Genomic DNA, 23,988 nt, shown 5'->3' on the forward strand with positions numbered 1-23,988 from the left:
AAGACATGTGTAGACAATGATGGGATGTGCACACACAATTGACCTCCACTAAGATGGGCTCGAAATCATCGGCGGGGCCTGTGTGTTGGTTGTCAGCAGCTGCATTGCCAGCCAGCGCAGCGGATCTTCGGGCTTCAGCTTGGCCAGCGCTGACAAGGCTGGTACCAAGGCCTGCTTTAAATGCGCCTGGACGTACTCCCGAGACACGGCCGACGTCGGTACATCCTCCGCCAGTATGCGAGGGAACAACAGCGCTACTGATTTCCTCGCTCCATTTGCCGTCAGCGATGTCCAGAATGGAAGCCTACGTCCCTGGACATGATGCTGCTCCAGGAACGCGTCCAGAACATCCGCGTCCTCGCTGCACAGCTGCTTCGCGATAAAGGAGTGCATCAGTTCATGACAGTTGGTGCGAGCCACTACAAACACATATGCCGTACCGACCAGGTCATCAGTCTTGGCTGGCAGGAAGGTGGGAAAGTCGGGTGCCAGCGTCTGCGCAGGAGGCGCCGCCACCGGCGGCAGCAGCGACTGGTCTAGCTCCACTGTCAGCTTTTCTGCCATCTCCTTGTTCAAGAGACGCAGTTCCTCTCGCACGATGATGAAGCCGGCATCGTAGAGTTTATATTTGAGGTACTGTACAAACTCACGTTCCTGTGCAAAGGCAGGGGTGACGATGAGCAGCGCTTTGCTCACTTTGCCGCCTAGCGGGTAGGCGCTGGCGTCTTTCGCCGATGACATTCGCGAAGAAAGCGGTGGGACTGGAAGAGGCAGTGAAGGACGCACGTGAAGAGCGAGGCTGGGGTGCAGCGGCTAATAGTGGGGAAGAGGAGGAAGAGGAGGAGGAGTTGCCATTATGCCTGTTGGGGCTATAGGGGACGTGCGGCATATAGTAATCTCGGCACCCTCGTCGGCGCTGCAAGAGCGCGTCGACAGCGCAATGTACACCGAATGTGCTCGGATAAGCGGGCATGCCATGGTTCGAGGTGTGTGTGTGTGTGTGTGTGAACGGGAGGGGAGCAGGATGGGTGGCCACTCCTGTTGCCCGCCTTCCGTATCTCGTTTTCTCATTCTAATTGTAGCAACACACACACACATATACACACAACAACTTGACCAGAGAGCAGGGGAAGTCGGTGCCAAAACATGCTGAAGGTGCTTCACTGAACCAAGATACACACACACACACAAAGGAAGTCAGATTATCCAGGATGAGGAGGGAACAAAGGGAGAGGAGGCGGCGGGGGCGGCGACGGTGCAGGAGTTGAGTTTTTTTTTTGGGGGGGGGGTGAGAGAAAGGACGGGGAGTGCGATAGGGGAGAGTTGTGTTCTTTTCTCACAAAAAACCGAACATGTACACGCTCCCGAGTACACGTATCGACATATATACCGCACCGCAAAAAAAAAACTGAAGACAGCGCCACACACTCACACACAAAGAATATCATCAAGAACGAGGTGCTTGCCTACCATCCACCCTACTCTAACAAACGCAGAGAAGTGAGATGTAAAGGAAGGAGGGGGGGGAGGATGAGTTGGGCACTGGATGCAGATCGACCCAGTAGGACCCTAGGAACGAACGAGCCGGACTCAGGGGCAGGCGGGTAGGCGCAAAGTGTTGAACAGGGACATCAAGAATGGCGGGGCCAGCTGCGTGCAAAACAAAAGACTAAAAATGCTGGACAGCCATACGCGCAACTCGGTGAGGAAAAAAAAGGGGGAGAGTGAGTTCAAGTGGAAAGTCGTGCTGTCCTGTTGTGTATGTGTGCTTAATTCTCTTCACACACACACACACCACGTACGCGTGTCCGCTGGCCCCCAACGCGTGATGCGAAGCAGCGGTAGACAGGCGTTGGGGGGAGCGGTCCTCTCGAGTTACTTCAAAGCGGGTCCTGCATTCGACTATGCCCTCCCCCCCCTCCCCAATCAGGCGGTGTTTTCTGGGAGAGATGCGTTCGAATCACTTCGAGGCTTTTGCCCATCGTCGTGTAGAGAAAGCAGAAGTTTTTTTTTTTACACCGTGACACGACGCACCGACGCCAGGCCATATCACCGCCCGATATCGGTAGCGATACCCCCCCCCCCTCTCTGACCACCTCCACCTCCACCTCAGAGTCGGCGCACTGGATCCCCCTGTAACTCCCTCCCTTCCTCCTTACTTCACCACGCTGAGGTGGGGGTAGAGGGCATCCAGTGTGTTCGCGTCCACGTCCACATCAGTGCACGCCGATGGACCTCATTCCCACATGAGCCATTCCCCGATTCCATCATCATCTCTCCCCGAAAAAAACTCAAAAATACACACACACACACACACACACACAGACACAGACACACACACACACAGAGACACAGACACAGATATGTGTAGATAAAACTAAGTACACATTTATATACACACTTTTTTTTTGTCTTAGAAGTTGAAGATGTTATCGGTATTGTAGCCGAGGCGCATCAGGTTTGGTTGAATCGCCATTTGCACCATTGGCGGGGGGCCGCACATGAGCGCCATGACTTTTTGAATTCCGGCGTTTTGCGGCACTTTGTCGTCGCCAAGCAAATCTGGCACGGGCAAATGCTCGCGAAACATCTTCTCGCTGACGTACCCAACGTCGTACTTCCAGTCTGGCGACACATCACGGTCGACGGTGTACCACACGTGGAAGCGGTCATCGTTGGCGGCCGCCTCGTCAAGCTCCTTGCGCAGCAGGATATCGCGCTCCGTCTGATTGCCGTACACAAGGAACACCTTCGTGCGGTCCTCCTTGTTCTTTTTTATGGCGTGGATGATCTGAAGAATCGGTGTGATGCCCGTACCACCGGCGATGGCTGCGTAGGCGTCAACCTTCTGCGTGACGGGGCCCCGACCCGGTTTCTGGATGCGTGTGGTACCGTTGCCTAGGTAGGTCAGTTTTCCCTGCGGACCACGCATCTCTAGTTTATCACCGATGTTCATGTGGTACATGTGCTGCGATAGTCGGCCGCCGTTCGGGAATTTGGGATGCACGTCAGCGAAGTACACTTTAATCATGAAATCAACGTAGCCCTTCTCGTCGTCGCTAGAGATGGGTGTATAGGAGTGCGTGACCGTCTCGGTTTTGCCAGCTGTAGTACAATCAGCGCGGAGCACTATGTGCTGTCCAATCGGCAGCCCCAGCGTTTGCGTTTCGTTCTCAAGGGCGAAGCGGAAGATGAAGGTGTCATGGCTGACTTCGGTTCGTTTGATCAACTTGAAGTGTTTGAACATCGTCGGGTCCAGTGCCACTTTTGCCGTGCGCGTAAACATGAAGGCAAAGAAGGCCCCCATGCTGACGACGATAATAAGGAAAATGTGAACCATTTTTTTTTCTTCTTCTTCCCCCTCTTTTGTTTTTGTTGTTGTTGCTTTTTTTTTCAAGTACAAAAAAAAAGTTCGCTAAACGGCCAACGGGGGAGGGAGAGGAGGGAGGGAGGGAGAGAAAACAACAACAACAACGGGAGGGGGGTCAGCGTGTGTGTGTGTGTGTGTGTGTGATGTGGCTTCGTATGTGGGGATTTGATTTGATTTGCTTTTTTTCTTATATTGGGCGCTCTTCGGAAGGAAATAATATCGGCCTAATCTTTTTATTTGTCTGTATTGTGCTGTTCGAATGTTGTTTGATGCGCGGGGGAGGGGACATCCCTGCAGGTCGTCCGGAACGAGACCGAAAGAGGAAAGAGGACGGAGGGAGGATGGAAGGAAGAATAGAGAGGAAGGAAGACGATCGACGGAAGGGGTGTGGGAGGTGACGAGACTGGCTACTCCCTTTGTATTTTGTGTGTGGTGGTGGTGGGGGGCACACACCAAAGAATGCGCCACGCGCACAGATTAGCTAACGGGAAGATCAGCTATACCCAGAGCGAAAAGCAGAAAAATATCGGGAGGAAAAACGGCATTGCTGATGAGTAGCGATTCGTGGATATACACCGAAAAGGGGGGGAAGGAGGGAGGGGTCTAAGAGAATCAGGAAGAGGAGGCCGGCATATGAGGCACAAGTGGTAAAGCACGCAGAAGAAAACAACACGCGCTCCCTCCCCTCCCTCCCTCCCCCCCCCCCCAAAAAAAAGAAAAACAGAAAATTGTGAGCACGCAGAGGTGATTAGGCGAGTTTGTGTATGCACTACTTTGATAGATTAGGGAGGGAGGAGGGGGGTTCCTTATGTGGATATATATATATATCGATATCGTCTTGTGGACGTCTGTGGACAGGGGAGGCGGGAAAAAAAAATGCCAATACTTTTTTTCCATTAGGTTCCAACTCACATCCCCCCCCTCCCCCGCTTCCCCCCCTTCCACACACACACACTCTCACTCCATGTTTTCCTGAGCATTGGGGAGAGACACACCATGTGCCAGCGGGGACAGAAACGAGCATATGCATGTGTATATATATACACACTCATATCTGTCCATTAAATGTGAGAGGGGGAGGGGAGGGGAGGAGGCAGACGAGCGAATATATCAGCAGCCACCAGGAACAACTAAAAAGAAAAAAACATCGTGTTGTGCCTGATTCGTATATGTATACATCGACGTATGTTTATATTTACACTTGAAGGGATGAGATGATGGCAGCACTACGTGTATGCATTCATGCATGACGGTTTATATCTGGAGGCAAGGTCCAATGAGCACACACACACACACACACACGCAAAAACAAAACAAAACTGACACAAGAGAAACAAAAGAAACACCTACAGAGGGGAAAAAAGGAAACAGGACATCGTGCAATATGTCTATAATCCATCAATAAATATGTACGCATGACCCCCCCACCCCGCCGCTTGGGGTTTTTTTTCCCTTTATCATCACCGGCTAGAACCACCAAAGCATCCATGCAATTCAGAAAGCAAAAAAAAAAAGAAGGATGTATGTATGTGGATGGACAGGGGAGAGAGGGTGAGGGGGAAGAAGCAGCAGCCATACACGAAAAAAAGAACCAAAAAAGAGCGGCAAAAAGCAACTTCAAAATTCACGTTTTTTTGTTTGAGTTCTCCGTCCATTCACGCCCAACCAACACCCCCCCGCCTTCAACCCCAACAACAAAAAAAGGCTTTTTTTTTGGTCTATAAAAAAAAAGGCGGTTGGCCTCCCCCCCCCCCCCCTTCTCTCTCTCTCTCGACCCTCGGACACATACACATATGAACGTTCGAAAAGGCTCATGGGCCTTCATGGGGGAGGAGGGAAGGAGGGAGGGAGGGAGGGGGGGGTAGGTGGGAAAGGTGGGGTGTGAGCTTGTATACGTTCAAAAGTACTGTCAATCGATTCCAGTTCCATCGGAGAAGCTCGATGGTGACAATCACCCAACGGAGCGTTGGGTGGGGGGGGGGGGGGGGGGAGGGGAGGGAGAGAGAAAGAGATAGAGGGGGCGATAGGTTTACAGAAGATATGGTTTGCTCAGTATATATATATATATATATATTTCTTCACAGCGTCCCCTTATAGCGGTGATACTCCCTCGGAGAAGAGCTCACGGATGCGGGAGTCGACTTCGGCGCGCAGTTGCGCGTCCTTGGACCCAATCTGCAGCGGAGTGCAGCCCACGGCCACGGTGTCCGCTGCAGGGGCAGGGGTGGCAGTTGCAGCTTTGATGGCAGGGTTGGGTGAAGCTGTGCGAGTGACTCCCTTCAGTGGACTCTTCCTCCCCACCAGCGCCAAGGGTAACGCGGGCTTGCGTGCACAATTCTGCGTGACTATGTCCGGTAACGCCGTTGCCGAGTTTTGCGATGCCTTTGCTGCAGCGGCTATCCGTGACCTTTGTAGAAAGGTGGTCATGCCGACTGCTTTCGTTGAGGGATCGCGCGGCGGTGCCACTGGCATCGGCAGCAAGCACTGGCTGTTGCTCATTGGCCGCTTGGTGGTCGATGCTGGTGCGTCCAGGAGTCGGGGAGGAGCATGGCGGCAAAGGGCATGTGGGCCGGCGCTGGCCACTTGTCCGACGCTTCCCGAATCCCGGTGATCGCCACCGCCAGCCGGAGCCGCGGCACCGAGGTCGGTGTCGCAGCGGCGGCGACTGGCGATGTTTTCCGCATCCGCCATGTCCGGCTCCGTCGGGCGTGTGTCTTTTTGCGTATCCTCAGGAAACTGAAACGTGGCGGCGGTGCAGTAGCCATGCAGACTGTCCAATTTTGAGTCGCTGAGCACATCGCTACACGATGCGCTAGGACTGTCCAGGGGCTGAGCCGTCCGGCGCGACGTTCGCCGGTGCTGCCTAGCTCGGCCTTCGCAACCCGACGATGCAGTGCTGTCGTCGAGGCCACCACTCTCACACAAGATGGGCTTGGCCGAGCGGACAGCCATGTCCTTTCCCAGATTTGCCAGCAACAAGTACTCATCCAGCTCACTTTCATCGAAGTTGTCTTCGCCAGAGAAGTCACCGACGTCTCCAACGCAAGCTGCATCACTCTTGCCCATCTCGTGCTCATTATACAGAACCGTCCCATCAGCGCAGCGCACAAAAGTGTGAGCGGAACGCGCAACTCCGTTGTTGCCGTTGTGATCGCTGCATTTTCCACTCACCATGAGGTCGGACTCACCTGCCGTTGTTGTCGCCTTGCCCCTATGCTCGGCAGCAGAGATGAACCCCGTCTGAAGTCCTAGTTCCCACGCATCCTCCATTGTATCAGCATTAGACGCAAGGTAGACGTAGAGAGCGGAACGTACACGGTGCCGCAGCAGCTCCCGATAGCGCCGACACAGCGTCGTCTGCTGCGTCTCTGTCAGTTGAGTCCAGGCGAGTTGCACGTCCGCGTCATCGAAGAGTGGAGCCGTAGGGTTTTCTTTTGTCACCCTTGGCACACCCGGGCATTCGGTGGCGAAGGCCGTCACAGATGACACCGCTAAGCCCTCAAACGTCGCCTCCGGGGATGTAGCGGCCATGCTGAAGGCAGGGCTGAGCACGGGCAGGTCTGCGCCAAGTACTCGCTTGCGGTACGACCCCATTAAGAGAGTTTCGAAGTAGTTCGGGATGACCAGCATATTCTCGGACGGGTGAGCCACCGGCAGCAGCTGGAGAGTCGCGTCGATACGCGAGCGTGCTATCGACTCCGCGGGTGTTATAGGGTACGGTGCGGTGGAGGTGTGAGCGTGGTCGCCATGACCTCCCGTACGCGGGGCCATCTCTGTGTTCGCAACGCCGCCGATCGCCATCGAAGCCCCGTGTTGCGGCTGTTCCATTGGGAATCCAGACTGCACGACCAGCCGTAACGTGTTCATCTGTGAGCGACGCGTGCGCAGGCTGTTGCCCGTCATGAAGCGTAGAAGCAAACGTCGCTGCTTGAGTGGGAGCTCATCCAGGACGCGCATCACTGCTTTGCGCACAAAGTCGCGATCATGGCGAATCCCCTGATTCCCCTCTGGAGGTGCGACGCTGCTGCCCCCACCCTTGACGTCGTCCTCCACGAGCAGCACAAAGGAGCGTCTAAACGTGAATTCTTCCTGCAGGTGATCACATGGGCCACACAGCACGTCGCGCACGATGCGAGAGCTGCACTGGGCAAACAATGGGGTGTTCATCAGCGGTGTTTGACGCATGCCGTGCAGTACCGCAGTCCAGAACTCGTGCCCAGCCATTGCGTTGTCGCCCACCTTTGACAGGATGGAGGAGCTGATGTCGACCAGGAGCTTCTTCAGGAGCTGGTGTTGACGCCGCGCAACGGCTGGGTTAGGTGAAATAGACTTCCCATCTAGAGCAGGACGACCGTCGGTGCGCTTGGGGTCGCAACCACTACTCGACGCTGGGATTTCATCTCCCCCCGAGCGAGTTTCTTGGCAGGGGAACAGACTTTGCAGGTCCTGCAGGAGCTGCTCGCGCGGCTTTGCATTCGTCAAGTCGGGGTAGAGCAGCGACACGTCGGCAGCGGAGAGGTGGATCGCTTCGATCGGCAGGTCCAGCTGCACTGCAAGACTCAATACGCGGAAGGCCAGGGGTGGTAGAGGAACGGTGAACACTAAATCGTTTCCAGGGGACTGCCCGAGCAACCAGCCTAACAGTGTCGGCACCCGAAGTGCCTTGTCTAACGTTGCTGCGGCCGGCTCGGCGGGTGCCGAAGAAAACGACAGATCGGCGGGGTGGTGAGCGCCGACGCCCCGAAGGAACTCGGGGTTTGCCCACGCACAGCCAGAGTTTCCTTCGCGCGCGAGTGGCGCGCAGTGCCGACGATGGTGGAAGAGGCACTTGACACTTCGTGTGAGGGACAAGACCGTGTTCATCACGGTGGAGGCATTCTGCCCTGTGGACGCACCGTTCTGGCAGCAGACTGGCGGGCTCGGGGCTGCCAATAAGTCGGGCTGTTTCGCGGTCCTCAAGTGTATCGGGATGGTGGTGGTGGTATCCGCAGCGGCGAGCGCAGTTCTCGAAACGACGTCGACACGGGGGGCGATGCAGTTTGGTGCGTCTAGGACAACGACAAACAGGTTTGGGTTGGTGGTTTTCACGATAATAGAAATGCGGCAGCGCTGAGTTTCAGGGACGCGCACGTCAGGCAAGTCCTTACTTGTTGGCTCACCGACAGCAGTGTTGGTGTGTGACGATTCGTTGGTGGGGGAAAGTATAGCCGTGCCCGTTTCCTTCGTTTGGTTCACAGCAGTCGGCTTTGAGTGGTGACTGCCGTGTAAGTGTGAGTGGAATGCGTTCGAATGCATACATGCTTGCGCCCTAGTCTTGCCCGCCCCTGACGCAGTTTCGGGTGCCTCGCTGCGTTTGGTGTTACGCGCCGTCACGGGAGACTGCTGGCTCATGAGGCTAGTTGGGTTGTAGAGGTGGGCTAGGAGATGTGACGCAGTGGCCGCCGCTTTGCCCACTGGTGTGCCACCCCAGTGAATGGTGACCTCATCGCCTTCACGCACCGGCGCACTTCCCAGCGTGGGAATGTCGCAGGCGTCGGCCGTCTGCCTCGTTGGCGTAGGGTTTTGCAAGCAACCATGTGGCGGCGATCGCCATGACATGATCAACGCGAGCTGGCCGTGGAACATCTTCAACCGCTGGAGTGCAGCTGGTGAATGATCGGCGAGTGCATCAACCCGAAGCATCGCCACACCACCTGGGAGCGGAGTGGCGTCCACGTGCTCCGTCATGACCACACCTGGTAAAAAAACTGCCGCGGACTGGCGTGCGCACAACTCGTAGAGGTCTTGCCGCCGTTCCGTTGCCATGCTGGGCGTACATTGCTCGGGCGGCACTACATGATATGGGTCGACATCTGAGGTGTCGTGCCGAATGTGTGAAGGCGCCGGCGCGAAGTAGGGGCAGAGGATGTAGGAGCGCTGCTGTAGAGCCGGTGCGGTTGGTTTCTCCCTGGGGGTGCGACCCCCGGCCACGACGGCCTCCGCGGAGGAATCGAAGCTACCCAGGTTCGGTGCGCTTCGTTGGCCCATGACCGCTGCGCTGGGCGTTGATACTGCTGTCTGCTCACTCCGCAAGGGCGCCACGACGTTAATTGCATCCGCCGCGGAACGCAGCACGTCCCCCCGCAGCACCGGCCCAAACGTGAGCGGCGTCTGACCCACCGTCCTGGCAAACACCGAGAGCATCGCGTGCTTCGCATAGGTGCTTAGGGTGTAGAGGGGGAATAGGGGTAGCCACTCCGCCATGTCCACTGGACAGGCAGGGCCCAATGGCAGAAAGCCCGCGGTCTGGAAAAGAATCCGCCAGATGCGACTCACTGCCCGAGCCGTGCGCACCGAATCCTCGATCGGTGTGTGCGCCACCAACGGCCCGCTCATCAACAGCGCGCCCATGCCCACAATGAGCGTGGCAGACGGCACCTGCAGAGCGACCGAAAGGGCTACGTCATCGCTGACCCTGCTTGAGTTTCCCGACAGGCCCTCACCGCATGCCAGGCTGAAGTCTGGGTAGCGAGTGCCGCTACTGTACGTGGTGCTTCCCTCGCTACGGGAGGATGCTGACGCAGTGCTAGTCGACGCTCGCTCAGGGGCTCGGGTGCGACCGTTGACGCGAGAAAGGCTAGGGGTGCGGGGTGAGGAGGAGCCTGTCACTGTCACTGGGATGGGGAGGGGCAGGGACACCGTTTTGCGTGACGGACTCCCCGTCCGACGATGCAATGCCAGTGGAGATGATGTCGACACCGGGAGACTGGCGGTACCCCTTGTGAGAGCGGCAGTCGCCGTTGGCGGCATTGGGGAGTGGATGTCACTCGCGCCAGACCAGGAATACAGAGCAGTTTTGGGTGAGTGTCGCTCTGTCTCTCGCTGCTGCTCTTCCCGTAGGGCGTCCGCGATCATGCGCCTGTCGTCGGCGCGGATGCTTCCGAGACCGCCAGCGAGGAGAAATATAAGTTTCATGAGCATCGATACTTCAACCGTCAGCATCGGCGGCATACCACCATCTTCCGTAGTAAAGAGACAGGCAAGGAACACGTTTGGGTACTGCCTGCGTACAGCGGGGAACGCCTCGTTCATGAGGATATCGTAGCCCGTGCAGTACGACGTCACGAACTGCTCCATCATCACCGTCGCCTCGTCTGACTTTGTATGGCCGGACTCGAGGAGCTCACGCCAGCGCGACACGCAGCCAAGCACGGCACCAATCGCGAAGGACGACATGATCTGTGATGCGAGGGTCGAGAGCTGGCAGATAGCTAGCAGCAGCTCCTGGGGTGTTGTAAAGCTCTTGTGCTCCCTCAGCAGCGCCACGCGCTCTGTCAGAGAGACGAAGAACTCCTTCGCGCGGCGCGTGTAAAGGCCGCAGCCCACGTAGTTCTCCACTATGGCGGAGCTAGGGGAAAGGTATTTGTGCTTCAGCCGCGAAAAGATGTTTAGCGGCATGCTGTCAGCGAAGATCGACATGTAGTAGAGCGTGATATCCTTCGTGTCGGTCAACAGCTGGACGAGGTCTTCGCCCATGGCGGTTAGCGCGTCCTCGCGGACCTTCGACGCAAGCGTCTCATCCTTGCTCTTGGACGACAACACAACTTCTTTATTCGAGATCCACGCATTACTCAATGGCAAGGCTTTGGCGACGCTGTCGTCTGCAACGCGAAACGAACGCACCGGCGCTGACGCCGTGGTGGGCAATAGCGCTGCCATGCTCGACCAATCTGTCTTGTACAACGCGGCCGCCAAGAAGAGGTGCAGCACTGAGCAGGGCTTCATCGCACGCAGTTTGCTGGAAATCCCCTGCACACGCTTCGCCAGGGACTGCAGGTAAAAGTCCAACACCTCGTCATGTTCGCTGATGGCGGTGAGGTCTGACATGGAGAGCGGGCGTGGCGAAGGGGGCAGCGGCGTCGCAGCCGTCATGTCTGAAACACCCCTGTTGCCATCTTCAAAGTCGCCACCGCTTCTCGTGGGGTGACGTCTGTCTGCCTCTGTGTCCATCTCCGTCGTTGCATCCGTGGTACTACAGGGGGTCTTGCCGGGTCTTGGCAGTCCTGTCGTGGCCAACGACGCCTCGGGAAGGGATTTGACGGCCTTCTGGATTCCCACGCTCTTTTGGTCGCTGCCCTCGCCCTTGGAGTAGACTTCATCAACGCTCACCAAATGGGGTTTGGTGGAACTGAGGACTGCTGTCGTCTCCACGCCATGGGAGTCTGCTGACTTCAAACAGCCTGGGACGCGCAGGGTATCGTCGCGGCCCTCGCCTTCCGTGGCTGCTGTTGTTGCGGAGCGTTTTAGATTTTCGACGACGTCGTCGGCGGCGCTCTTCACAACGCCTGTATTGCCGTGAGCGCTGCCGTGTTGTTTGTTTACCAGCGCATCACGCATCACCGCCCATGAAGCGCCCCACGCCGACGCTGAATGCGGACTGTGGTCGCCTACCAAACAGCGCCGACGTGCTTCGTCGTCGTGGCTTGTAACGGCCATGCCCTTGGTGCCTGCTCCTAATAACCGCACCGACAACGTCTTTAGGGATTCGGCGATGAAGATGTAGTCGTCGATAGACACAAACCCAGAAGCGATGCACTCTAGCTCACCGACTGGCCCCACCACGGCTTGCTCTTCTGGTGCGATATCCCTGGCCTCGTCAATAGCCGAGTCGCAGAACTTGTTTGATTGCGCAGCTAACACGGCGGGGGAGTTGCTGACCTTGTTGACATCAGAGACGTCTGGGGAATAGGGGAAGGACGAGCGGCTTTGTCTGACAAGAGTTTGGTGGCTGGTGCTACCAAGTCCGTTGTAGTATCTATGGACTCTAGGGGGACTACTTATTGATTTCTCGCGGCTCCGGTTGCCATCCTCTTGGTGCAGTTCGCTGGACAACGGGCGCAGCGACGTCATCACTGGGTGACCCCCACCACTGTTGAGTGGGCGGCTATGGTGTTTCGGTGGCCCAGTAGGCCTGGTGGATGCGGTGGGGCGCATACGCGACAGAGGGGTTGTGACGGCTTCAATGACAGGAACGTTTGAATGCAGTGCCGTTAGGGATCCTCTCGCCTTTTTCTTCTTCGCAGCTCTTGCAGTGGTGGACATCGTCGCTGGTGCCGCGCGTTTGCGGTGCGAGTCCGACCGGGTTGACCTACCATCACGTACCAGCCCTTGGCCCATTTTTTCCTTTTTGTTTGCTTTTTGTTGTTTCCACAGCTTGCGCAGAGCGGGGGGGAGCTCTTTGAAGGGCGGGGAGACACAAGGCCCCAGATATGGAGGGGGGGGTGGAGGGTGGGGGGAGGGAACCCGTGTACTTAGGCTCTTCCGTGGGTCGAAGGGAGAAACAGCAGCCGCACGCACACACACACAAAAAAAGAGAGGAAGGGGGAGGGCAAAGGAGAGGGAGATTGTGTCATAGCGAAGGAAGAAAAGTGTCGTTTATGTGTCGTGGCCACTACTTCACCCACGCAGCATCACACATGTGTGTGTATGTGTGCTTAATTCTCTTCACATACACACACACACACCACGTACGCGTCTCCGCTGGCCCCCAACGCGTGATGCGAAGCAGCGGTAGACAAGCGTTGGGGGAAGCGGTCCTCTCGAGTTACTTCAGAGCGGGTCCTGCATTCGACTATGCCCTCCCCCCCCCTCCCTCACCAATTAGGCGGTGTTTTCTGGGAGAGATGCGTTCGAATCACTTTGAGGCTTTTGCCCATCGTCGTGTAGAGAAAGCAGAAGTTTTTTTTTTACACCGTGACACGACGCACCGACGCCAGGCCATATCACCGCCCGATATCGGTAGCGATACGCCGCCCCCCCCCCCTCTGACCACCTCCCCTCTCCCCACACACACCACCACCTCCACCTCAGAGTCGGCGCACTGGATCCCCCTGTAACTCCCTCCCTTCCTCCTTACTTCACCGCGCTGAGGTGGGGGTAGAGGGCATCCAGTGTGTCCGCGTCCACTCGCAATGCACTCGCCACGAGTACCGAAAGGAGGAAACAGTATGGTGGTGGTGGTGGTGGTGGGGGAAGGGGGCAGTGGAGAGGTGGTGGGGGAACGGGTTAGCGCTCTGTGTTGGGTACGCACAGCACCTCACGAATTACACGCGCGCAACAGTGCGTCAAGAGTGGACTCTTCGCCAGGGACGATGTCATGAACCCACGAGCCATGCTCACCCACAACTCTTTATTTTTCTCTCCATGACCGTCGCGGCGCACAGAGCTCCAGATAAGGTCATTCACGAGGTAGAGAGAGATGTATTCGCGACGCGAGGGCAGGCGTGTGTACCGTTGACAGCTGTTCAGGTTTTCTAGCGTCGGCAGTGGGACGCTACTCTCCATGTTCGCCCGTTGCTGTTGCTCTTGCGGCTGACGATATCTTAGCGGTCTGTCCGGCAAGGGCAAGTGTTCGTCGCCACCCAGTGAAGAGGGTGCGCCAACGCCGTCCCTGTCGTCGCAAAAGTGGCTCACGTCACAGCCACTGCGGTGGAAGGTGCTGCCGGCGCGGTTGTGGGTTCTAATCAGCTGCGAGTATCTCCGCATGCTAATCTTGTCTGACGGCTGTTCAGGGATACGGACGTCGATGGCGCGGAAGCTCCGTGGTCGGGGTTCATGACAATCACTCAGCGACGATGCCTGCGAATGTGACCGCGACCGCTGCTGCGCCGTCCTCTGTTCTCTGATCTCATCCGCAAGGCTGTGAATGACAGCAAATATTTGGGATTCGGGGCTGTCGAGGCTGCGCATTTGAAGAAATGTGACATATTGATGATCCTTCATGTTCAATATCTCGTAGGCAGCGTTCAGCACCATCGCTGGGCTCAGCAGATTCCCATCGGCCGGCTCCAACCACATGAAGTTTTTAAAGGTATAGTCGCCGCTGCTGATCGCTTTTTTCATCAACAAGAATGCCAGCGGAGCGATTGGGGTGGTCAAGTAAACGCCGTTGGTGATGGCGTTGCCGAGGAGCACGCCGATTGAGTAGTAGACGTTGTGAAGGGCATCCTCTGTGTCGCAGAGCAACATACTGGGGACGAGATGGCTGCACGTGGCGGCGGCGGCGTCTACCGACGTGGAGCCTCCCACGGCATGGTTGCTGCCGCTGCTGCTGCTATCACGAGGCCTGTAGCACGTCTTGTCGAGGATGGAGTCAATCAAATTTGGATTGGACCAGCACACTGTGTCGTCGTCAGGGCTGACAAAGGTGAAGACGCTCATCGACGCTCGCTCGTGGCCAATGGTCAATATGCGTAGTGGGACGGCGAGTAGCATATCTGGCGCAGTAACCTGCAGGATTACCTCGTTCTGGCACGTGTTGGCGCTGTCAGACGGACTGCACGGCCACACGTCAACCACCGTCCATTGTATTTCAACGCGGCGGTTAACCTTCTTTCTTGTCCCGAGGATGTCGTGCATGACAAGTTGATGCACGCGCGTCATCTCTGGCGCTGCGTAGCTGTCGGCGGAGAGCGTTGTCCGATCGTCTTCTGAGACGGTGCCGTTGGCTCCGTCGCCGCCATGGAGCCCCGTGGGGCTGTTCTCTCTCTCATGGTCATGAATGACGACCAGGGGTGTCCGTATCCTTGCAACCCCGACCTCACCGCTGCTGTGGTGCGCCGTCGCAGACGCACCTGCCCTGTCGCTTGGGAATGTGTCTGATGTGGTTTTGATCTCTCCAACGAGGGTGACGGCACTGGTGAGGTGATGCGTGCTTGGGGAGAGCGCCGGGAGATACCGTGGCGAACCCGGCGCACCGCCGCCGCTCGGCTCCGGCACGTCCAGACGCTCTGCCATGACCGAGAAAAGGTCGCCGGCACAGAAGGTCACCAGCGGCTCGCCAGAGGTCCAGCGAAGTGTCAAGAGGCCTTCGCTGGGCAGCAGTTTTGGCAGAGCCTGGATGAGGGTCGACGATACATCGGGCCGGTCGTCCAGTAGGTCATGCGAGGAACAGTAAAAGGTAACCTCCACTGAGGGCGTCAGCTCTGTCACACGGTGACGACGCATTGCGGCCTCGTCGCTGCAGCGCCGGTACAGCTGCGCCTGCGGGTTCATGCATGTGTAGACGTCGATGTTGAGGTTCTCGTCCATCAATGTGCTACACGACGCGGAGGAGCTGAGAGATGCCAAAGAGCTGTGGCGCTCCATTTGGCGAGATTCAGCAGCTTCTGCTGTCGCGGAGGTGGATGCCGTGTGCCCCGGGTTCACGCTCTTTGGCAGCGTCGCGCTACCATTGTTCACCGGGAGCGGCATCGGTTGATCAGACCTCGACAACGGCTGCGTGCCCTTCTCGCTTGTCGTGCCGCTGAACCTGGTGTGGACGCCCTTTTCCACAGGAGAGGACGGCCCCAGTGACGTACTCGCAGACCCGGCGCCACCGGTGCTGTCCACGTTGGGGTACGAGTAACCGCCTACAGTGAAATTGGGTTCGAAAAAGTAGTTGCAGATGTCGACGCGGCTGCGTAGCTTCGCGCTCCTGAACGCTGTTGCGAAAGAGAGAAGCGTCATGTCCTTCTTGAGCATCAAGGGGACCCGCTGGATGGCGGTGGTCTGAGCGGTGTACAGGTACATGAGTGCGCGTTTGCCCTCCGAGTTCACTGCGTAAAAGGGGAAGAGCGAGAACCAGTCCTTGATGTTATACGGGCACGCGTTGCCGCACGGCAGGGCACCGACAGCCTGGAACAGCACACGCATGACACCACAGCAATCGTCGATTTCCATGAAGCTGAGCGGTTTGCCTTGGTGCTTCTGGGCAAGTTGGTCGTGGCCCGACATGATGGGCATGCCCATCATGCATGCGATCCAGCAAATGTGGCTCAGAATTGGCACCTCAAGCATTCTGCTGAGCGCGACGTCGTCTGTGATGTGACGCACACCAGATGGGACGCGGCGGTCATCCGCGACGATGCTGCGCTGCCCGCCACCGGTCAAAAACATTAGCTTCAGTGTGATGCCGCACAGTAGCCGCGTCGGATCGAAGTCGCTCTGTTCATCCAGGGTTGCGATCGTCTCCAGATGGGCAAAGAGATTGGCGTGGCGTTGCTGCAACTGTTCGATCTGGCAGCGGTTGTCTTTACGGAATCGCCCCACCAACTGCTTCGTGAACATTGTCAGTGACATCTCGCCCTCGGCAACGCACTGCTTCATCTCCTCCACATTTTCAATCGGCCTGCCCGAATAAATACGCGCAGTACGCTCCTTGCGACCACTCAGCTGCTCCAGTGTGATGCCAAGCTGCGCCGCCCTCACCTTGTGGTCGCGGAGAGCCTGCCGCTCGCGCAGTGCGTCAGCGAGGTGAAACAGAACAGTGAGTACCAGCGATGAGCACGCGGTTGTGAGAACGAGCCCGGCGTGGCGAACGGCGGAGTAGAGCTGCTGTGCGGTGTGAAGGCGATCTGCGCTGCCCTCGTGAGTGGCGGGGACAAAGTTTTTATGGCCTCTCTTCCTTGTCACTGTGCCGCGTTTAGTATCCACCGGTGCGTCCCCATTGAGTAGTCGGCGCCGTGACTCGATGGAAACAAAGAAGGACAGCGCGTCAAGATCACCAATTTTCTTTTCTTCGTATGCCACCCGCTCGTACACGACCGGTGTGGTGTTTAGCAGGTACTGGCGAGGGAGCGAGGAGATGATAGCGGTGGGGATGCGGGCGGCGATGAGGTCAAGGCAATCGAAGCTGGTCGACACGGCCGTCTGGAGACGCATGAGCGATAGGATCAACAGTTCCTGGCGCTTCGCTGTCGACGTTGCACCTCGGACGCGAGAGCGGAGAGCCACACCACTGCTGCTGTTGCTAATTGAGTCCATGCCAGTGTCACTTTGGTTGTCATCTCCCTCGTTGCGAGAGACGGCATCCGGCTTCACTGCATCGGTGGACGATGTCTCGCTCTTGTGGAGGTGATGGCCCTTCAGCGGTGTTTCCAGGCTCTCTGTCTCAGGGCGCTGGTCGCCATGGTCTATCAAGCTACCGCTGAGAATCATGAGTAGCTCGCGCAGCTGATCGTTGCATTCCTGCCGCCGCTGATTCAATCGCAGCACTTCTTCTCGGGTGGGGGAGGCAGACAAGACGACCTTGCTTGACAGACGCAACGACCGCCATCGGTCTTTGCCCAGGACGGACAGCATCACGGCGCCAAGGTACCACTTGTCCCTCAGCTCTGCTGTCAAAAAGCCTACCCAGAAGCCCCGCATGCTGGCGTAGTCCTCCCGGGTCAGGAAGCCGGAGAGCACACATTCCAACTCCCCTTCACGCGGAACGAAGATCCCAAGAAGAAGGTCGCGTGCCTCGTTGGCCATCAGGCGCGGATTCGGAGTTCCAGAAAAGTCGTGCGAACCGATGCTCGCATTGATCGACGCCGAGGATGTCAATGTGCTGAGATCCCGAAAAACAGAGAGTCGGTGCGGTTTGTGCTCCACTTTCTCGGGCGCGGTCAGCCCCTTTCTGTCACTGGATTTGCCCCGCTCGCATCCTCGCCACCCTTTTGTGCTGTTTGCTGCAAATGCTGATGAGAGTTGCTGCTGCCGTGGTCGGTTGTCGAGTCCTATCGGGGTCCGTGGCTCAATGGAAGAGAGTCCCCGCGACGGTGGCTGTCGGCTGAGGAGCGATGGTAGGCTCTCCTGGCGCTTAAACGACATCGACGTACGGCGCGGCAGGTTTGCTGCATCGTGTTCGGCGACAAGCGAGCCCTCGCTCTTGAGTACACCACTACCACGACTCCCACCACCGCGTCTACCGCCACCGCGTGTATGCGTGTTTCCCATGTTTGTTCTGTTCTTTCTCCCCCTCTTCTGCGTTGATGTGAGTTTGTGTGGTATCGCAGCGCAGCAAAAAAAAAAAAATAACAACACACACACACACACACAAGAGGGCAATCAAAAAAAAAAAAAACACACACTCTCCCTTCTTTCACCCCCCTCCCCCCAAAAAGTGAAGCACCAACGCCAAATCAAATAAGTGGATCCAGTGAGAATTGCTCGTCAGTTAACGAGACCGAGGGAGAGGGGGAGAGGGGGAGAGAGAGGGGGAGGGGGGAGGGTCTCTCTCTCTCTGTGTGTGTGTGTGTGTGTGTGTGTGTGTGTGTCTCACTGTTTCTATTTTATTCTGTTCCTGTCTTTCCTGTTTGATGGTGCACTCCTTAACGTATGACGTGCGGAATGCACTACACCAGCAGGTAGGGAGGGAAAAAGGAGCGACAATAATAAGAGGATCGACGACAACGAGCGCAGGAGACGTACACACACACACACACACACACTCAAGGGGGGAGGACGGCTTTTTAGTTGTGTGCGCCAATGTATCCACTTCCATGTTTTGTGTTTGTGGATAATGGCGTGTGAGCGTCTGACGTGCGTGAGTCCCGATTTTAATACCGCAAACCAAAAAAAAAATCCACAACACACGCCTTTCAGGTGAAATACATGAATAAATAATAATAACACGCACAGCAAGAAAAAAGGGAGAGGGAGAGGGGCACCTCAAACACAAACACACAAGCGGTACGAAGCCTTTGCGAACGTGTACACACACTTTCGAATTCGTGGCTTTGCCGCGGAAAAATAGTTGGACAGCAAACGGATAATCTTTTGCTGAGCACTCCTCCATGTGGTGGTGGTGGTGATAACGAGCAATGGGGTTCGTGGAAGAGGAGGGGGGGGGGCTGGTCGCAAACGCCTCAGCACTGTCGCCTTCCACGTTCGTTCGTCTCGGATATATACATATATATATATTTTACTGTTGTCTCACACTTTTCTGTGTGAAGATGATTGCCTGTTTCGTTACACAAAACTCTGCAATCTGTCGCCACTGCCGCTGCCGCAGCCTCTCCTCTTTTTTTTTTGTGTGTGTGTGTGTGTGTGTGTGGAAAAGTTTGCTTTCGTATCTTCTCCCTCCCCTGAAAAAAAGGGAAGGGTGGGGGAGAGAGGGCTGGAGGGCAGGCGATGTTACCACTAAAAAAAACGGAGGGAAGGGGGGGGGGGAAGTGAGGAGATGAAGAAAAGGCGACGGGAAGCAGCGTCTGCGCGAGAAGGTGTTTGGGAATCAGGACACACGAGCCTCCCTTTTGAAAAGTACAAGAGCAGTGAGGATACCGACAGACAAACACACACACACACACAGTAGAGCTATTGAGGTTGTCGTGGTGGTGGTGGACAGCTTGTCGGTAGCGAAAGAGCAGAAGGTATGCAGCGCCTTTCCGATGATGGAGGTGGAACCGTTTAGCGGGGGACCTGTGCGTGCGGGGAGAGGGAGAGAGGAGGGGGAAGCAGAGGAAAGGAGGACAAAAAAACAACCAAAGAAAAAAAAAGGAGGGTCCAAAAGGCAAGTGCAGGACAACAACAAAAGGAGAGGTGTGGGAGGTGGGGCTAGATCGAGCGCAGATTTTCTGAGATTATCTCTGCGTTTGTCTTGTATGTGCGAGATGAGGACGCGAGGAAAAAGTAGGGTAGGGGGAGGGGGTTGGGCGAGTCTCCAGGAGGAGGCAAGGTTGAAGGCGATGCTTCCACACCCCAAGAAGATGAAGCAAAAAAATATATAAACGAATGTGAAAAAAATTATATCTTTGTCCCACAGACGTGTGATGTGTGCGCGCCAGGCCCTGTATTAGTGCGGAGAAGAAGAACAGAGAAGAGGGGAGAGTGCAGGGGAGTGTCGTAATACAAGGTGTTTCACCTAACGCGGCGGGAAAGGGGGGGGGGAGGGAGGGAGGGAGCGGGAAACACGGGGGGGGGGCCGTTTTAGCCCCCCCCTTCTCTCTTCCTCCCCTCGGCGTGTACGCGTGTCTAAGTATGATTCGAGATCTTTATTTTTTGTTTGTCTATTTTGGAAGTGATTTGTGGCACCTGCTTTGGCGGCCGTCTCGCCTCCGCTTTCTTCTCTTTGTTGTTGTTGTGCGTGCGTGCATATGTGTGTCCCCCCTCTTTTACACCCCTCCCTTCACCCTTTCGCATCTTTTTATATACATACACATGTATATGTATACACACACACAACGGTGGTGGTCGCCGTCGTCGTTTCTTGCTTATTTTTTTTTTCGAGTGATAAGAGAGAACCCCACGTATTGTGCTTGACTGCGGGTGTCGCCACTGAGGGAGGGGGGAATCATACATGTCCGGGACTGTCCGCCGTCGCTGCCGCCCCTTCCACCCCCCCCTCCCTTCCCCGTCCCTCATCGGCGCGCACGGCCGCATGCCTTCATATTGTCGCTTGCATTTTTTTTTTCTACAGCATTCGTTGCATGCGTTTCGCACTTCATTTTTTCTTTGCCCCCCCCCCCTCCACCAAAAAAAAAAATATTGTGAAGTGTTACTCCACTAAGCTTCGACTTTGTAGGCGGGGCTGGGCAGTGGTGCATGTGCGATACCTCGCTCAACGACGGTGCGTGTAATTTTTCTTCACCCTCCCCCCTCTCTCTCTCTCCACACACACACACACACACACAACGGTGACCACTGCAGTTTCCCAAGAGGCACATCGCGGGCAGCACAGAATCGAAGAATAAGAATGGATAAATAAAAGGCAACGAGAAGTGCGATATATAAATATATAAATATATATATAAATATATATGTATATAAATAGATATATATGTACGCTGCTGTGGTGCGTGTTGTCTTTTCGCACTATACATACTTCTCCATCTGTTGCAAATATCGAGCGCGACAACAAGCCCACTCCTACACTTTTTTTTGGGGGGGAAGGGAGGGGGGGGGTTGAGTGAACTCGACCGGGGATAGGCGGCAGAGGCCGAGGGAGAAATATGGGAGAGGCCGATGTGGAGTGAGAGGGAGAGGAAGCACTTACACACGGACAAGAACATAAAATCTCAGTCGGCAGTACCTCCCGATAATGCCTCCTCCTCCCAGCCCCCCCACAACGTGGTGCATCACGCCGCCACCTGGGATGCAGAGTTGTAAGTGGTGTGTGAAGTGTGCGGGTGGTCTTCACAAGTAGAAGCGCGAAAAAGTCGACTTGTCCTTGCGGTACTGAACATTTTCTTTGCCCTTGATAAAGTCTGCCTGGCACACCTTCATGCGGCGCTCACGGAGAGCCAGGAGACCGGCTTCTGTGCAGATGGCTTTCACATCGGCACCACTCATCTCATCTTTGGCATGAATGAACTCGGAGATGTCGACGTCGTCAGCCAGCGACATGCGGCTCGTGTGAATTTCGAAAATTCGACGCTTTGTTTTCTCGTCTGGGAAGGGAAACTCTATTTTGCGATCGATGCGGCCAGGGCGGATGAGAGCGGGGTCGAGCGTGTCAATGCGGTTCGTCGCCATGATTACCTTTACGTCGTTGCTGCTATCGAAGCCGTCCAGTTGAGTGAGCAGCTCCAGCATAGTACGCTGCACCTCCTTGGTACCGCTGCTATCTGTGTCGTAGCGCTTCGTGCCAATCGCATCGATCTCGTCAATGAACACGATGGCTGGCGAGTGCTCCTCGGCAACCCGGAAGAGCTCCCGTACGAGCTTGGGGCCCTCACCCGAGTACTTTTGAATCAACTCCGAGCCCACCACACGCAGGAAGGTGGCGCTCGTGCGGTTCGCGACGGCCTTGGCCAGCAGCGTCTTGCCCGTGCCAGGGACACCGTACAGAATGACACCCTTTGGTGGCTTGATGCCGATTTCGTCGTACAGCTCCGGATGAGAGAGTGGGAACTCCACGGCTTCCTTGATCTCTTGAATCTGCTGCTCCAGGCCACCAATGTCTGCGTAGGTGTCCTCCGGCGCCTTCTCCACCTTCATGACCCGCACCAAGGGGTCGACGTCGTCTTTCAAGACGCCAACGATGCTGTGCTGCCGGTCGTGGAGCAGCACGCTGCAGCCCAGTTCCAACTGCTCCTTGTCCACAAAAGACATGAGGGGCACATAGTACTCGGTGCCGGCGATGGAGACGATCGCGTGTGAGTCGTCCACCGCTTCCTCGAGCGTTGCCACCTCCATTGGTGTGCCGCGGATGTCCTCGACGCGCTTCAGCTCTGCCTCGTAGTGGCCCATCGCACCCTCCTCGAGGTTTGACTGCGCCTCGCGCTGGGCGTTGATGGTTCGGAGGAACTCCTCCTCTAGCAGGAGGTAGTCCTTGCATCGCTCGAGGCGATACTTTCGCAGCAGGCAGGCGCGGTTGGGGTAGACCTTCGGAATGCGCGTGGCCGCATCGGGGCCCCGCTTCTTCTTGCGCTTACCGATCTCCGGTGCAACAGGCGGCTCCCACTTCCCTGGTTTGTTGGCGCCAGGCGCCTTCGGCATGTTTTGCCCCATTTCACGCACCCCCCCACGCCCCCCTCGTGTGCAGAAACTTTTTTTTTTTCACGAAAGAATGTCTGTCAGCGTGTGTCTGTGTGTGTGTGTGTGTGTCTCCGCGTCTCAACTTTTTATGGGAAATTCTGATACTAAAAAATGTCGAAGGCAAAACGGGCCAAAGGCCTGTGCGGGGGGGGGGGTGAGGAGCAAAAAAAAAAAAAGAGTAGGCAAAGACGTATTGGGTAGATTTTGAGCGAGTGCGCAATCCACAGCGTACTGTTGCATATATGTGTGTGTGTGTTGGGTCAGTGACATGCGCACACAATGGCCCCTCCCCCGTGTCTCTGACCACCTGTTTCATATTTTCTATATTAGGGCGCTGCTCTTGCGTAAACCGCAGGAGGTTCTCCTTTAAGTTGAACCCCCGGTGGGGTGAGGTGGTGGTGGTGGTGGTGAAGGGCCCACGAACTCCCTTGTATCTCATCTTGACTTGTTTATATGCGCTAGCCCAATGAAGTGGTTTTGACTGAGGGCAATGCATGTATGTACACGGAGGAGGAGAAGCACACACACACACACACACACACAAGCGGGACACCTTCTGCCGCAGTGAACTCAGCGTTTGCAGCTTCTGTTTCGTGTGTTTATCTGAGGAGCAATCGTTGTGTGCTGTCGCTCTCTTACCCTTAGATCTACGCTGCATTCCAGAGGGGCTGGGTGGGTTGAGGTGCGTCCATGACGATCACGTGCAGCGGAGCCCCACTCAAAGCCTTAGCACAAAGGAAAAAGACAGAGAAGAAAGGGAGAGGAGATCGGTCGCAGCAACCGGCAGAGAAGTCCTCCTAAATAATAGAGATGAAGCGATAGAGGGAAATAGGGGGAACAACAAAAAATGGGGGAGAGAGGAGGGGGTGGGGTGGGGGTGTGTGGGGTGGGGGTGTGGGGGATGGGGGGGGGGGGGCAGCGGAGGTGCGAGGGGACAGGCAGAAAAATAAGCCAGGGAAGAAGCGCTTTACTAAACAACGGTCAAAGCCCCCCCCTCTTTTCACAGACACAAACATATCGCGGTTCAATCCAGAACACGCATTACAGGAGCGCTCAGACTCACGTTAAGAGAACGACGAGGGAACACAATATACGCTAGCCCTTTTTTTTTTTGAAAGAAAGCGAAAAATAGGTTGTTCGACTACACACGTATATATATAGATGACAATTGTGTGTGTGTGTGTGTGTGTGTGTGTATTTATACGGGATGTTTGATGACATCGACCGCAGAAGCGAAACCGAATACAGGAGAGCCATTCACACAAATTATTCCCCCAAAAAAAAGAACAAAAAGAATCAACAAAAGACTGCGAATTGGTGGCTTTCCGTTTTCCTCCCCAACCCTTCCCCTTTTTCTTTCT

General features: G+C 56.0%; 5 protein-coding genes across 5 annotated transcripts; all 5 read right to left on the bottom strand.

The window, feature by feature from the left end:
- Positions 1-48: 48 nt before the first annotated feature.
- JKF63_06293 (uncharacterized protein) lies at positions 49-741 on the bottom strand (the record flags this gene model as incomplete). The annotated part of the gene is made up of 1 exon (XM_067902243.1): positions 49-741. The coding sequence occupies one exon, from the start codon at positions 739-741 to the stop codon at positions 49-51; it is 693 nt and encodes a 230-aa protein (XP_067758740.1).
- Positions 742-2,413: 1,672 nt separating this feature from the next.
- JKF63_06294 (uncharacterized protein) lies at positions 2,414-3,340 on the bottom strand (the record flags this gene model as incomplete). The annotated part of the gene is made up of 1 exon (XM_067902244.1): positions 2,414-3,340. One exon carries the CDS (start codon positions 3,338-3,340, stop codon positions 2,414-2,416), a length of 927 nt encoding a protein of 308 aa, XP_067758741.1.
- A 2,121-nt stretch (positions 3,341-5,461) lies between these two features.
- JKF63_06295 (uncharacterized protein) lies at positions 5,462-12,259 on the bottom strand (the record flags this gene model as incomplete). Its single annotated transcript, XM_067902245.1, has 1 exon — positions 5,462-12,259. The coding sequence occupies one exon, from the start codon at positions 12,257-12,259 to the stop codon at positions 5,462-5,464; it is 6,798 nt and encodes a 2,265-aa protein (XP_067758742.1).
- A 1,155-nt stretch (positions 12,260-13,414) lies between these two features.
- JKF63_06296 (uncharacterized protein) lies at positions 13,415-18,106 on the bottom strand (the record flags this gene model as incomplete). The annotated part of the gene is made up of 1 exon (XM_067902246.1): positions 13,415-18,106. The coding sequence occupies one exon, from the start codon at positions 18,104-18,106 to the stop codon at positions 13,415-13,417; it is 4,692 nt and encodes a 1,563-aa protein (XP_067758743.1).
- A 3,177-nt stretch (positions 18,107-21,283) lies between these two features.
- Positions 21,284-22,600, bottom strand: JKF63_06297 (uncharacterized protein; the record flags this gene model as incomplete). Its single annotated transcript, XM_067902247.1, has 1 exon — positions 21,284-22,600. The coding sequence occupies one exon, from the start codon at positions 22,598-22,600 to the stop codon at positions 21,284-21,286; it is 1,317 nt and encodes a 438-aa protein (XP_067758744.1).
- Between the last annotated feature and the right edge of the window lie 1,388 nt (positions 22,601-23,988).

This window comes from Porcisia hertigi, chromosome 13, assembly GCF_017918235.1.
Source record: "Porcisia hertigi strain C119 chromosome 13, whole genome shotgun sequence".
In the NCBI taxonomy this organism is placed as follows: domain Eukaryota; phylum Euglenozoa; class Kinetoplastea; order Trypanosomatida; family Trypanosomatidae; genus Porcisia; species Porcisia hertigi.